A 13,948-nucleotide genomic window follows, 5' to 3' on the forward strand; every position below is an offset into this window, starting at 1 on the left:
TGCTAACATTTCTAATACAATATTGAATAGTAGAGATAATAGGCACCCTTGTTTGACCCCTGATCTTATTGGAAATGCCTCTAGCCTCTCCCCATTGAGTATAATGCTTGTTGATGGTTTCAGATAGATACTGCTCATTATTTTAAGGAACAGTCCATTTATTCCTACACTCTCTAGTGTTTTTAATAGGAATGGGTGCTGTATTTTGTCAAAAGCTTTTTCAGCATCTATTGATATGATCATATGATTTCTGATAGGTTTGCTGTTGATATAATTGAGTATACTAAATCTAATTTTATATTTCAGAGTAAGGTATGATTATGGTAGATTTTTCCATTTGGTGAATAGTGACATCAGTGTTTTTCATTTTACTCAATTAAGTAGTGTGGTCTGTTGGAGATTATTACAGTTCTTAATTGACCAGTTATTTTCTAGTTATTCTCTATTTTTCCTAGGGATTACTATTGGAAATCAAATTTATTAAAATGAAATTTTATTTTCTTTTATAGTGGAAGACCAATTATTCAGCCTGGGAAGAGTTGGAGTCCACTAAAGCAGTTGTTATGGGAGAGACTGCAGTTATAGACATAGATAACTTTCCTCGAGGAGTAATTCTAATTTACCTAGTTATAGCTTTTTCACCTTTTGGATACTTTTTGGCAATTCATATTGTGGCAGAAAAAGAAAAAAAGCTGAAAGAATTTTTAAAGATAGTGGGGCTACATGATACTGCTTTTTGGTATGTTGTTGAAAGTTTTTCATCCTTTACTGTAATTAATAATATCAATAAATTTTTGCTAATTTTAAATTTTCTAATTTGTTTAATTTCCCTTTTATGCATTTGTTTCTTCTGTAGTAGAGATTTCCCTAATAATAAGATTATTATGAAGACATTATTCGGATTAGATTCAGATTTATTAATGTTGCATTAGGAAAAAATATTTTTCTATTTATTTTTCTGGCAAGGTGACACGTAGTTGAAGATGAATTTGTTAATCTCCAATTTTGTTTGATGTAGATGATATATTGAGAAAGAAAGAGTTGGTTATAGATAATAGGAATGAGAAAAATGGATCATAGCAGCACATGCTGTAATTAAAATAAATTTTAAATTTTAATATGGAAAATTTCCTCATCTCTTATGAGAATATGAGCATATTATATTAGCATTGGAAAGGACCTAATAAGGTCCTTTGAATGGTGCCCTTGATTAAACAACTAGAAGTTTAAGGAGTGGGATTTGAACCCAGATGTTCAAGACTCCCAGGTTCAGTTCTCTACCAACATGGAGAATAATACAACCCTGTCTGCTTATCAATGCATTATGTAGAGATACAGAATAAAGGTAGCTGAGCCAACTTGATATCTTCTTGTAATGGCCCTGCAGTGATTTCATATGGCTTAGCATTTCTGCTGGGTGATTTGTTCCATTGATTTCCTCTGGGCGCATGCACGTGCACATACACACTGACATTTTCTACATTATTCTTAATGGAGTTGCTGAAAGGATACAGATAAGTACCCAAGATGATTAAAATATAAACAAAGATGACATTCTTTTTGACTTAGGTATTCAGTATATTCCCTGTACCCTGATGTTTTTATTTGATGCTTGATATTTCTAAATACAATTCAAAGACTTATTTATTCTATCAATATAGTTTTGGTATTAGTATTTACTCAGTTTGCCATCACAGAAATTTATAACAGTCACCAATTTTATATAATTATTTTAGTTGATAATATAAAGTTCATTTTCATTGTGTACTTTCCAAGCTATTTAAGAGTTTTAGATCTCAAATCTAATCTTGGAAATCTTTGAGTATATACAATATGGACTTTTCTTCTGAGATAGTCTGAGTAAAATTGGGAGATTAAAATTTAGCAAATGTAAATATTACAAGGGAGCACATAAAGAATTTTTATTCTTTTTTTTTTAGATTTGTATTTTTGCAAGGCAATGGGGTTAAGTGGCTTGGCCAAGGCCACACAGCTAGGTAATTTTTTTTTTTTAGATTTTTCAAGGCAATGGGGTTAAGTGGCTTGCCCAAGGCTACATGGCTAGGTAATTATTAAGTGTCTGAGATCGGATTTGAACCCAGGTACTCCTGACTCCAAGGCTGGTGCTCTGTCCACTGCGCCACCTAGCCGCCCCCAGCTAGGTAATTATTAAGTGTCTGAGACTGCATTTGAACCCAAGTACTCGTGACTCCAGGACTGGTGCTTTATCCACTGTGCCACCTAGCCACCCCAAGAATTTATATTCTTAACAGATCCATAGTTGCAAATTCAATTAAGTGAGGCTTCTATTTAATCGTTGTAGGTAAGCATCTTTACAGTGATTAAAGGACAAATATTTAATTTAAAGGAACATTTATATATATATATATATATATATATATATATATATATATAAAATTTGTGTAATTTGAACATGATAATTTCAAATTACAATAAATAATGTTGGATCTGATTTTTATACTATATGATACGCTTTTTACATGGAAGAAAAAGTTTAAATAAGCAAATTGTCACTAAATCACACTTAATAAACCTATGCTGTTACACAGAACTAATTTTATTCTGTTTTATAAAAAAGGAGTACCTGACATAAATGCTTGTATGCTCTCTTTTATTTTATTCATTGTCTTTTGGGAATTTTTTAAAAAAAGTTTTTAGGTCCACTGGAGTTTTGAAAATTATCTTATCATTTTTGTTTGTTGCCTCTTGGTTTCAAAGACTTTTTGTAACATTGCATAGGTTCAGGCAAGTTACTTAATCTTGCCACCTTTTTTCCTTCATCCAAAAAAAGTATTAGTATTAGAATAGGTAATCTGTAAGCAATCTAGTCTGAGTTAACCTCCAAAAATTCTCAGTCCTGTCGCCAGAGTATCTTTTAGTAAATTGACAGAGTAGAAATTAAAAAAACCCAAAGCAATTAAACTAAATAATTCAGCTCTTCCCCTGGACTGTGGATTTTATAAAACTCAGGTAAATAAATAAAATGAATTTGGCAAAACATACAATAGACATTACATTACCTTTCAAGTGTTTTGATGATAGAGGGTTTCTCTGCAGTCTTTAAGCTCACCACTTTGACTTTTAGGACATTTCATGGAGAAAAGTGTCACACTAACTTTATTTTTTTGTATTTTATTGCAATTCAGTTGTAGTTCCTTTATGACTCTTTAGAATACCCCTTTTTTTACATACCATGAGTTGCTGTCACTTTAGAAAATAAAATTGGCTTAACAGTGCTTTAAGATTTGTAAAGTTAATAGTTATATTTAACTCAGAAAGAAATTAATTTTATCTTCATATTTAACAAAATTTTAAATTTTAATATCATCACTATAAATTTTAATGCATTCGTGTTGGATTTTGCTGGTAGCTGAGTAAATTGTTTAAATGTCTCTTGAAAATAAAGAAGTTAAGGGGCAGCTAGGTGGCAGAGTGGATAAAGCACTGACCCTGGAGTCAGGAGTACCTGGGTTCAAATCTGGTCTCAGACACTTAATAATTACCTAGCTGTGTGGCCTTGGGCAAACCACTTAACCCCATTTGCCTTGCAAAAAAATAAATAAATAAATAAAGAAGTTAAAACAGTTTGGTATTCTAGATTCTTTGGATTCCAGGCCTATGTGTTGTGGATCTAAATGTATTTGTACTTTCTTTTTAGGCTTTCTTGGGTTCTATTGTATACAAGTTTGATTTTTATTATGTCCCTTCTAATGGCAGTCATTGCAACAGCTTCGTCATTATTTCCTCAGAGTAGCTGTCTTGTGATATTTCTTCTTTTTTTCCTGTATGGATTATCTTCAGTAAGTATTTAACTTCAGAACTATGTTCCACTAATATTTGAGAATTATTAGGATTTTTACTTTTTTTTTGTTTCCTTTGCCTTTAGTTAGGATATTATCAAGTGATCTTTAAAAAAGTTAGCTGTATGTACCATTATTGTGGATTTATAACTTTGGAAAAGATAGTGTATTAACTTTGTTATAAAATTGAATTATTTTTCATTAGGATTTTATTTTTAATATCTTTCTATAATCATACTTTTGATAATTTGATGGATCTGTGATTTTATTGATGATTTTCTTCCAGATAGCAGATCTTAACACTTCTCACCTAGGTATCTCCTGTCCCCATCCTCTACACGTGATCCATTCAATGTGCTTGGGCTCTTCCTCTAGACTTGACAATGTATGGAGCACACAGGCCATATATTAATTGTCCTTCAGATCTTTTTGTGTGAATATCCTATCCACTTTTGTGGTTAGACATTTCTTTGATGGTAGCTACTACATATTTTATGATCTGTTATAGCCTAATCATATGCATTATGTGCTGCTTCTTTGCCTTTTAGGTGATACATTATATGTAAATACATGCAACTCAGTTAACAAGAGAAGCATGTAGATTAGTTGAAGGAGCTAGTTTGGAGTTAGTTTGGACTATTTTCAAGTCCTGCCTCTGACATATACAAGCTATATTATATTTAGCAAGTCATCTATCCTCTAATTGTCCTTCTGCATTGATGAAGGAAGTTTTGATATTGTGTTCCCTACATTAATGAAATAACACTTCCAAATTCTGTCTACTTGTCTCACTTACCTAAATAGATATTTTTATTTCCATTGAATACTGACTTGAACATATTCCTGATATATTAGTCTCTGAATCTTTGGATCACTATTTTCTGAAACCAAATAATATATATACTGTAGCTTGAAAACAATTCTTTTGTGTTTGTCAAAATTCCTTGCAAGGTAAATACTTAGTCATTACAGATCCCCTGATCATATACATCCATGTGAATAAAATGCGAATATACTTGCAGATATCTTTTATATCTAATATTTTAACATTTTGACACATTTTGGCATTTTGAGACTGTTTCTCAGTATTTGTATGCATAATGGTGTATGAAAATTAAATTTCTTACACAAGAGCCAAATATTGATTTTTATTTTATATGATAATTTTATAATTAAAATTAATTTGTTAACTTTAATTTTTTTTTTTAGGTTTTCTTTGCCTTAATGCTTACACCTCTTTTTAAAAAATCAAAGCATGTGGGAATAGTTGAATTTTTAGCTACAGTAGCTTTTGGATTTGTGGGCCTTCTGATTGTACTGCTGGAGGATTTCCCTAAGTCTTTAGTATGGCTCTTAAGCCCCTTCTGTCAATGTACATTTTTAATTGGTATTGCACAGGTGAGTAAAATGTAACTATACTTTCATTGAATCCTCTTCTCTTGTATCTCAAGTGAAGGTTTATATGACATTGAAAAAGTTTAGTTATGTGGCAAATGCTAAATTTTGAATATGAAAAAAGTAATGATATGAAGTAGTAAAGATACATTTTATTTATAACTTAATTTATGTTTTATAGTTTTCCACAACATACTTAAATCCTTATTTGAATGATTGAATAAAGCATTTAAGAGTTTACTATGTGCATGACACTGGTGCTAAGCATTGGAAATATAAATAAAAAAGCCCTTTTATTCTTTCTACATAATATAATCATTACTGAAGAAATATCAATAACACTTCTCCATATCTGTCAGGAATGCTATTTAATTTTGCAGAGTACAGCACAATCATTGTTTTTACTAGCGACTTTTAAGATTTTCTTGAAGATATTATAATTAAAACTTTAGTGTCAAGAATACTGGTTTTGGGGGTTTTTGGGGTTTTTTAGGTTTGTTTTTTTTTACAAGGCAAATGGGGTTAAGTTGGCTTGCCCAAGGCCACACAGCTAGGTAATTTATTAAGTATCTGAGACCGGATTTGAACCCAGGTACTCCTGACTCCAGGGCGGGTGCTTTATCCACTGCACCATCTAGCCGCCCCTAAGAATACTGTTTTTTAAAAATATATCATAGTGTATTAAATTTGTTTTTCTTTTTATACAAAGAAATGTTAAGATTAAGAGTTGTGATGGTTGTTCTTCTCTAGTAGATTGCCTCCATCATCTCACTTTAATCATTAATATTTACCTATCTAATGACTTTCCTTTTCCTCTCAGAAATGCCAAAATTTACCCTGACTTTTTAGTTTTTTTGCAAGGCAGTGGGGTTAAGTGGCTTGCCCAAGGCCACACAGCTAGGTAATTATTAAGTGTCTGAGTCTGGATTTGAACTCAGGTCCTCCTGACTCCAGGGCCTGGTGCTCTATCCACTGCACCACCTAGCTTTCCCTACCCTAACTTTTAAAATCAAATCCAGAGGTGGCCCCTTCAGCTGTTACACTCTCTGTCTCTTCTTTTCTCAGCTTCTCTTTGAAAAACTTATCTGCACTCATTTCCTCTACTTTCCTCCTCTAGTTTTCTTTGAAACATTCTACAAATTAAATTATAAAAGTTCTTATAAAAATGGTCACAAAATAATAAATCACTTCATATTTAAATTTTATTTGTATTTTCTCATTTAACTCGTAACATTCCTTTTAATTTGACAGACTCTTATAAAATATGAGTAGGCAGTGTTAGAAAATTGGGAAAGATTATCTCTACTTTACGATGAGAAAACTGAGACTATTAGAGTCTGAATGATTTGTCTAAAGTAAAACAGCTCTAGCGTGCTCTCTGGGATTATGACCTACATTTTCTGATTTCTAACTTTTGTGATTGTCATCCAGTATACTATATGAAGTGTAAAATATGGCACAAAAATACAACTCTTTTATAATTCGGTTTATTTAAAATTAAAATTAATATGCTAGCATTAATGAACCCTAAATAGTTTTTTAAATAGTTTTGCTTTCCTTAGCATTTAGAAAGCTCTTAGTTGATGGGATGGAGTGATGGTATGTATAACTCTTGTCATATAAGTTATCCAGGTTGTAGGGTTTTTTCCCCTTAATATAATTTCAGTGTCTCATGTAGAAATGAATTCAGATTTTTTAATTGATCATTCTTTCTAAAAATAATTTCTTCAACATTCAAATGTTTAAGGGTACTTATTTCTAAGTATAGGAATTAATTGTATTACTTTTCTTATACTAACCCAAATGACCTTCTGATAACTCTACATTAACCTATTCCATTCTTCACTCAGTCAAAGGCTACTTTGAAGGGAATTAAAAATTCATGAGTTTATCTGCATCATATAAATGTATCAGATTGAGATGTCCCATAAGACCCCATGAATAAGCAGAGTATCATGATTTTTTTTTCTGCAAAAAGTTGAAGAAATGAAATTCCTTATTATTATAATCTTACGGCATATTTGAACTTTTCCCCTCCATTTTGTGAGGGGGGAAACATCTAAAAGATGTTTAAAACAAAAGATGTTAAAACAATGTAAAAATAGATTTATTGGCATATTTAATTGCCCCCACACCTATAAATAGAAAAGTTTAGTATCCTTTGCTTTTATAATTGAAGGAATGTTTATAATCTCTCAATAAACATTTATTAGGTGCCTACTATGTTCTTGACACCTCTGTCTTCACAGTGCACACAATTTAATGGGGGAATCAAAATACAAATAACTGAACAAAAGATAAAACATAACATTAAAAAAGGAAATTATCAAGAGAAGGGAGACTTTAGAATTAAAAGGAATTAGAAAAAGCTACCTGGGGCAGCTAGGTGGTGCAATGGATAGAGTACTGGCCCTGGAGTCAGGAGGACCTGAGTTCAAATCTAGTCTCAGACACTTAATTGCCTACTGTGTGACCTTGGGCAAGTCATTTAGCCCCATTGCCTTAAATAAAATTTAAAAAATAGAAAATGCTTGGAGATAATCCATATTTTTTTAGGAATAAGGAGGAGACCAGTGTCAGTGGATCTCAAAAAAAAGGATAGTATAAACTTTATGAACCTTGGAAGGGTAGGGTACTGAGTGAGGAACTTTGCTTGCAGCAGATTTTAAATTTGACTCTGGAGGTGATAGGGAGTTGCTGGAGTTTATTGAATTGGGGAGAGGGTAGTAACATGAATGGACTATGCTTTATGAAAATCATTTTTGCAGCTTAATGGAGAATGTTTTAGACTTAGGAAAGCTGTGTGGCAGGCAGACTAGCAGAAGATTGCAATAGTTTAGACTTGAAGAGATAAGGGCCTGAACCTTGGTGGTGGCTCTCTCAGAGGAGAGAAGGAGATGTATCTAAGTGATACTCAAAGGTAAAACTGACAAGCCTTCTCAGTTATTTAAATATGGCAAATGAGAGATAGTGAGAAGATGAGGATGACACCTATATTATGAGCTTGGGATACTGGTAGGAAAAGGTAAGTCTGGAAAAGTTTGGAGGCAAAGATGATTCCATTTTAGACATGTTGAGTTTAAGATCTCTACAAGACATTTAGTTTTAGATATCTAATAGATATCTAAAGATGTAAGACTGGAGATCAGCAGAGAGTTTAAAACTGGATTAATAGATTTGAGAATCATTAACATAGAATTAATTGAATCCAGGCAGCTAATAAGATTATCATGTCAAATAGTATAGAGGGAGAAGAGAAGAGGACCCACAACAGAACTCTGTTGTGGGATGCTCATCATTAGTTGGTGTGATCTGAATGAATAGTGTTACAAAATTCTAGAGAGAAGTTAGTGTCAAGGAGAAGAAATGATTGAGAGTATAAAAGGTTGTAGTGAGGTCAAAAGAGATTGAGGATTGAGAAAAAGTTATTGTATTTGGTAACTTTGCAAAGAGAAACTTTGATTCAATGATAAGGCCAGAAATCAGAATGAAAAGAATTAAGAAGAGGATAAGAAGTGAAGGCAGCTATTGTAGATGGCCTTTTCAAGAGATTATTGGATATAGAATAGGTCCTGTTAAGCAGGAGACAGGATGAAAGAGGGGATAAATGGATCAAGTGAGACTTTTTTGATGATAAGGAGATGTGGACCTATTGATAGGCAGAAGATAGAATCCACTTACCAGGGAAGATAAGTGAAGCAGTGGTGAAGACAAAGTGGACAGTCTGCTGATAGAGACAGAATAGAGTGGAATTGTTCATGTAGTTTGACTTTGGTAATGAGAAGGTCTACTTGAAGTGAAAGAAGAGATGATGATAGAAACCAACTAGGCAATGTGAGATAAGGTGAGGAGTTGAAAAGGAAGATATTGGCATATGCCTCTTTTTTTCCCCCTCAGCAAAATATGAGACAAGACTCTCATTTGAGAAGCTAGGTAGGTGAAGGGGGAGTTCAGGGAGGTTTGAGGAGGAATGAAAAGCCACTGTGGAATAATGAGTTGATTGACGTTGCTCAGCTGGTGTTTGACTCTATATGACACCATGGAATTTATCCATGGGGTTTTCTTGGCAAAAATATTGGAATAGGGACAGTTAGGGGGTGCAGTGGATGGACCATCAGCCCTAGAGTCAGGAGGATCTGAGTTCAAATTTGGCCTCAGACACTTAATAATTACTTAGCTATGTGACTTTGGGCAAGTCATTTAACTCCATTGCCTTGCAAAAAGCAAAAAAAAGGTACTATAGTAGTTCACCATTTCTTTCTCCAGTGAGTTCTCCTTTCACAGATGGGGAACTGAGGCAATAAGGGGTTAAGAGATTTAACCAGTGCAACACTGGGCTTAGAGTCAGGAAGACTTATCTTCATGAGTTTAAATCTAGCCTCCTACACTATTAGCTGTGTTGTGACTCTAGATAAAGATTCACATTTGTGTGGGTTCCTCATCTGTAAGATGAACTAGAGTAGAAAATAGCCGATCACTTTTAATCTTTGTCAAGAAAACCCCAAAATGGGATTGTGAAGAGTTAGATGTGATTGAACTACTGAATAAGATTTGCCCAGGGTCACACAGCTAGTAAGTGTGTGAGCTACATTTGAACTTAGATCTTCCAGACCCTGTGTTCTATCCACTGCACCAACTAGCTGCCCCATGTTGAGCTAGGGAAGTATACAAGAATTAGCCATAACAGTGAGGGCCCAGGTAGTGCACCTAATTAGTATGTTTTTGTGATTTTTCTCCAGCTTTATTCATCAAAATTGTAGAAATGAAGGCAGAGGATGCTGGGAATGATCCAGGGTTAAGGTTTGACCAGGCAGAATTGGTGATATGAAAAGAGGGCAGAGAACTCAAGAGAAGAGGCAGTGTAAAGGTCAACTGGTTCACCAAGGAGTGGGAAAAAGCAAAGACTGTGGCACTGTAAAGGTCTCAGTGTAGGTGAAGAACTTGGTTTGGCATTGGAAGACAAAGGGAGAGGTGGAAAAAATAGTGATGATAAGGGAATTTCAAAGTTCATGAACATGGAGATAGTTCATTAAGAGTAATGGCAGATTAAAGTTATCCTTTTTAATGTGTGACTGAGGAATGGTGGAGTAAGCTTGATCATATATCAGTTCAGTAAAAAATTGTGTATGAGAGGGTGAAGGAAGACTAGCACCTCTAGTGTGAGGACTTCTTGAGCTCTTTCAGGGCTGCTCATCTTCCATTTGTGGCCACCTGTCACCTAACTCTTACCTGTAACTCTTCAGCTGTAGCATGTACAGTGGTCACACATCTCAGCAGATGGATTAAACCAGGGTGAGGGTCGTTGATGGACCTCACCACCATCAATGACTTAGGCAGATGTGTACTGCAAACTTGTTCATACTTTACCTGAATAGCCAGGAAAGTAACTAAAGCAGACTCTGTGCCAGGATTTAGAATTTGGTCAAGGATCAGCACCTAAGTCATCCAGTGCATCCTGGGCTGTTGTTACTAGACTCAGATGACTTGAGAGGAGAGAGTGAAGTTGACAAACTTTTATACAACTCTGCCTTACTTCAAGCCAGTTCACTTCAGGTCAGGATGCCAGTCATGATGTAAATGGGCTCTGAAAATAAAGGACAACAGCAGTTTAAGTACTTAAGTTTAAATTAAGAACATGACAAGTTACTAAATTGGCTGAGTTATGTCTTCCCCAGGCTTGAACCCGTCTTGCTATTGCTTCCTAAAGTTGATGAGTCAGTAGGTCAGGACACTGAATGGTGAGGTACAGTTATTAAGTACATTAGAAGTAGATTAGTAAGTAAATGTTCATTAAGTATCTATTGTATGCAGGCAATGTGCTAAGTGCTAGAAATGTAAATTGAAGAACTTTTCTTATTTCTGTTAGGTAGAATTAAAGATGACCTTTGAATTCAGATATTTTATGATTCTTGCTATTCAGCTTGTTTTAATGTCCCTCTGATTGTGTACCTATCTTGGAAGAATTTCATTTAACTCTATGTACATGTAATGGAGATCAGCTAAACTGTGATTTTGACAAGGGATATTATACCTCTGATAATGTTATTCATTTAGTCTGAGCATAAAAATGTTAGCAAAAAATAACAGTTAGCAAGTACTCATTCACTTAATTCTGTTCTAGACCCAAGTGATGAAAATGGTAGAATGGAAAAATCATTGACTGAGTTCAGAGGACCTGGGTTCAAATTTTGACTCTGCCAGTTATTACCTGTGCTATGTTGGACAAGTCACTTAATCTCTCTAGGTTTTCTCACATGCAAAAATGAAGGCCTTCTGTCTCTAGATCTGTGATCTTTTGTATCCACTTGATTTTCTGTCTGATATTAGCCATAACTTGCATTCTGTTAAGAGGATTTTCTTATTTTCAGGTTCATAATAAATATTGTGATAGTTGCAATCCATTTTTGTAGGATGATGATAGGTTCTCTTATCATTATTATTTTCTTTGTAAATTCATTGTTACATTTGACTTCCAACTTTGGTCATGAAAAATAATCTTTGTAAGTTGAATTTAACAGTGATGACTAATATTTATTTTGTAATCTGCTGCCATAAGTTTATTTTAATCAAATAATCTTAAAATTCAATTTAATTTTTTTCAGGTCATGTATCTGGAAGATTTAGATGAAGGTGCTTTATTTTCCAATTTGATCAAAGGTCCATATCCTCTTATCATTGCCATTATAATGCTGACACTCAATAGTGTATTTTACATCCTCTTAGCTGTTTATCTTGATCAAGTTATTCCAGGTATGCAAGTTATACAAAATAAGGTCATCTTTAGAATATATATATATATATTTGTATGTATACATATAAAATATATATGAATGTATTTGTATTTTTAAACGCTTTTTTTTAGAAAAGAGTCCCCTTAGCCCCTTTTTAGAATAGTATTAGAATAGTCATTCTAATAATTTCATTTAAGTTTTTAAATATATTAATTGTTTCAAATAATGTCAAAATTAGATTGAAGTTAGATTAAAAAGAAGAAGAAGAAAGAATCTTGGAATTCCACTGAAGAAATACCTTATCTTTGCTTTGAATTTTAGGATTCCTTTTATGATTTTAGGTTCTAAGTTGTCTTGTGTTTCACATAGTTGCAATTATCTGTGATTCAGCTACTAACAGTAATTGTAATTTGTTTTAAAAAAATTAGGTATTTTTCTTTACAGGTGAATTTGGATTACGAAGACCATCTTTATATTTTATCAAGCCCTCATATTGGTCAAAGAACAAAAGAAATTATAAAGAGCTCTCTGAGGGCAATGTTAATGGAAATCCTGGTTTTAGTGAGATTATTGAACCCGTTTCTTCAGAATTCATAGGAAAAGAAGCTATCAGGTATGAGTGATTAGTATTCATTTATAATTTGGACAGAAATCAGAAGTGCTTAAAGAGAGAATAAGTTGATATTGGTGAGGAAAATTAGTAAAGTCAAACTACATATTTTAAAATTTTATTTATTTAATTTGAATTATACAATTTTCTCTCTAATTTCACTTCCCTCCCCCCACAGAAGGCAGTCTGTTAGTCTTTACATTGGTATACATTGATCTAAGTTAAATGTGATGATTTATCATATCCTTAAGGAAAAAAATAAAGTATAAGAGATAGGAAAATTACATAATAAGATAACTTTTTTAAAAATTGAAGGTGATAGTCTTTGGTTGACAAAGTACATATTTTACAAATTGCTTTAGGCATAGATAAGAAAAGGATCAAAGATGGGATAAAATTATTGCTCTGGATGGATAAGATAATATTAACTGACACAGAGAAGGCAGAACTGATTCAGTCTTGTTTTTTACTTGTTTTCTCTGACAGTGATTCATTCTGGGGTGGTAAAGGACAATACAAAACTAGCTAATACGAAACTGAAGTCTTAAGATGAATGAAGAGTTAGGTAGCCCTGAGCTACCCTTGATGAGTTGAAATTACTAAACCTAGTTTTTCCACTGAACTTAAATTTCACATCACCAGCTTTCTATTAGATACTTTAAACTGGATATCTCTGAAACATTTTAGATAATTCCTGTCCAAAATAGAACACATTATTTTTTCCTCAATTGTACCCTCTTCCCAAACTTCCCTTTTTCTGTTGAAGGCACATTACCATTATTTCAAATTTTCAAGTTCAAAGATTTAGGCTTATTCTTATCTTTTTGTTCTTCCTCACCTCATTTATTCCAGCTGTTACTCTTTCATATCTAGCCTCTTCTCTTTATTCACACAGCTACTACTGTCAGTCAGACCCTTATTATATCTTGTCTAACCTATTGCATTGGTTTCCTAATTGATCTTCCTTCCCTAGATTTTTTTCTATTCAAATTATGATGGACTTTAAAAATAATAACCAAAAAGCCTTATCTTTTACTGTAGACACAATAGGAGCATGCTGGAATTGGAATAAGGAAATTTATATAGTTAAATCTTCCTTTTGGCAACTGTTTGGAGGAGGAATCTGACTCCAGCCTGTCTTTCCAGTCTCAGGCTTCACCTTTCAGGTGAAGGCATTTTTCAGTGGTACAGTTGTAGTGATCATCTCTATTTATCTTACATGACACTCCATCTCTTGTCTTCCTTTCTTTGTACTGACCATTTCACATTCTTGTAATGTTTACCATCCATGACTTCGTAAAAGTTAAGTAATGCCAGACTAATCCGTTTCCCCCCACAAATTACATCAATGAAATGCTATAGAGTTTATCTAGATTTTTAGCAAAACATTT

The 13,948-nt window shown here is 33.3% G+C and overlaps 1 protein-coding gene across 3 annotated transcripts in view; it reads left to right on the forward strand.

Annotated features, from left to right (window-relative positions):
• The window catches only part of ABCA5 (ATP binding cassette subfamily A member 5), a 137,619-nt gene that overhangs the window by 55,971 nt on the left and 67,700 nt on the right, over positions 1-13,948 (forward strand). For all 3 annotated transcript variants that reach the window (XM_074224697.1, XM_074224698.1, XM_074224699.1), the window contains 5 exons: positions 510-739; positions 3,680-3,821; positions 5,031-5,219; positions 11,819-11,966; positions 12,392-12,560. In XM_074224697.1, coding sequence (XP_074080798.1) covers positions 510-739; positions 3,680-3,821; positions 5,031-5,219; positions 11,819-11,966; positions 12,392-12,560 — 878 coding nt within the window. The remainder of the gene's footprint in view (positions 1-509; positions 740-3,679; positions 3,822-5,030; positions 5,220-11,818; positions 11,967-12,391; positions 12,561-13,948) is intronic.

This window comes from Macrotis lagotis, chromosome 2 (assembly GCF_037893015.1).
Source record: "Macrotis lagotis isolate mMagLag1 chromosome 2, bilby.v1.9.chrom.fasta, whole genome shotgun sequence".
Classification (NCBI taxonomy): Eukaryota; Metazoa; Chordata; class Mammalia; order Peramelemorphia; family Peramelidae; genus Macrotis; species Macrotis lagotis.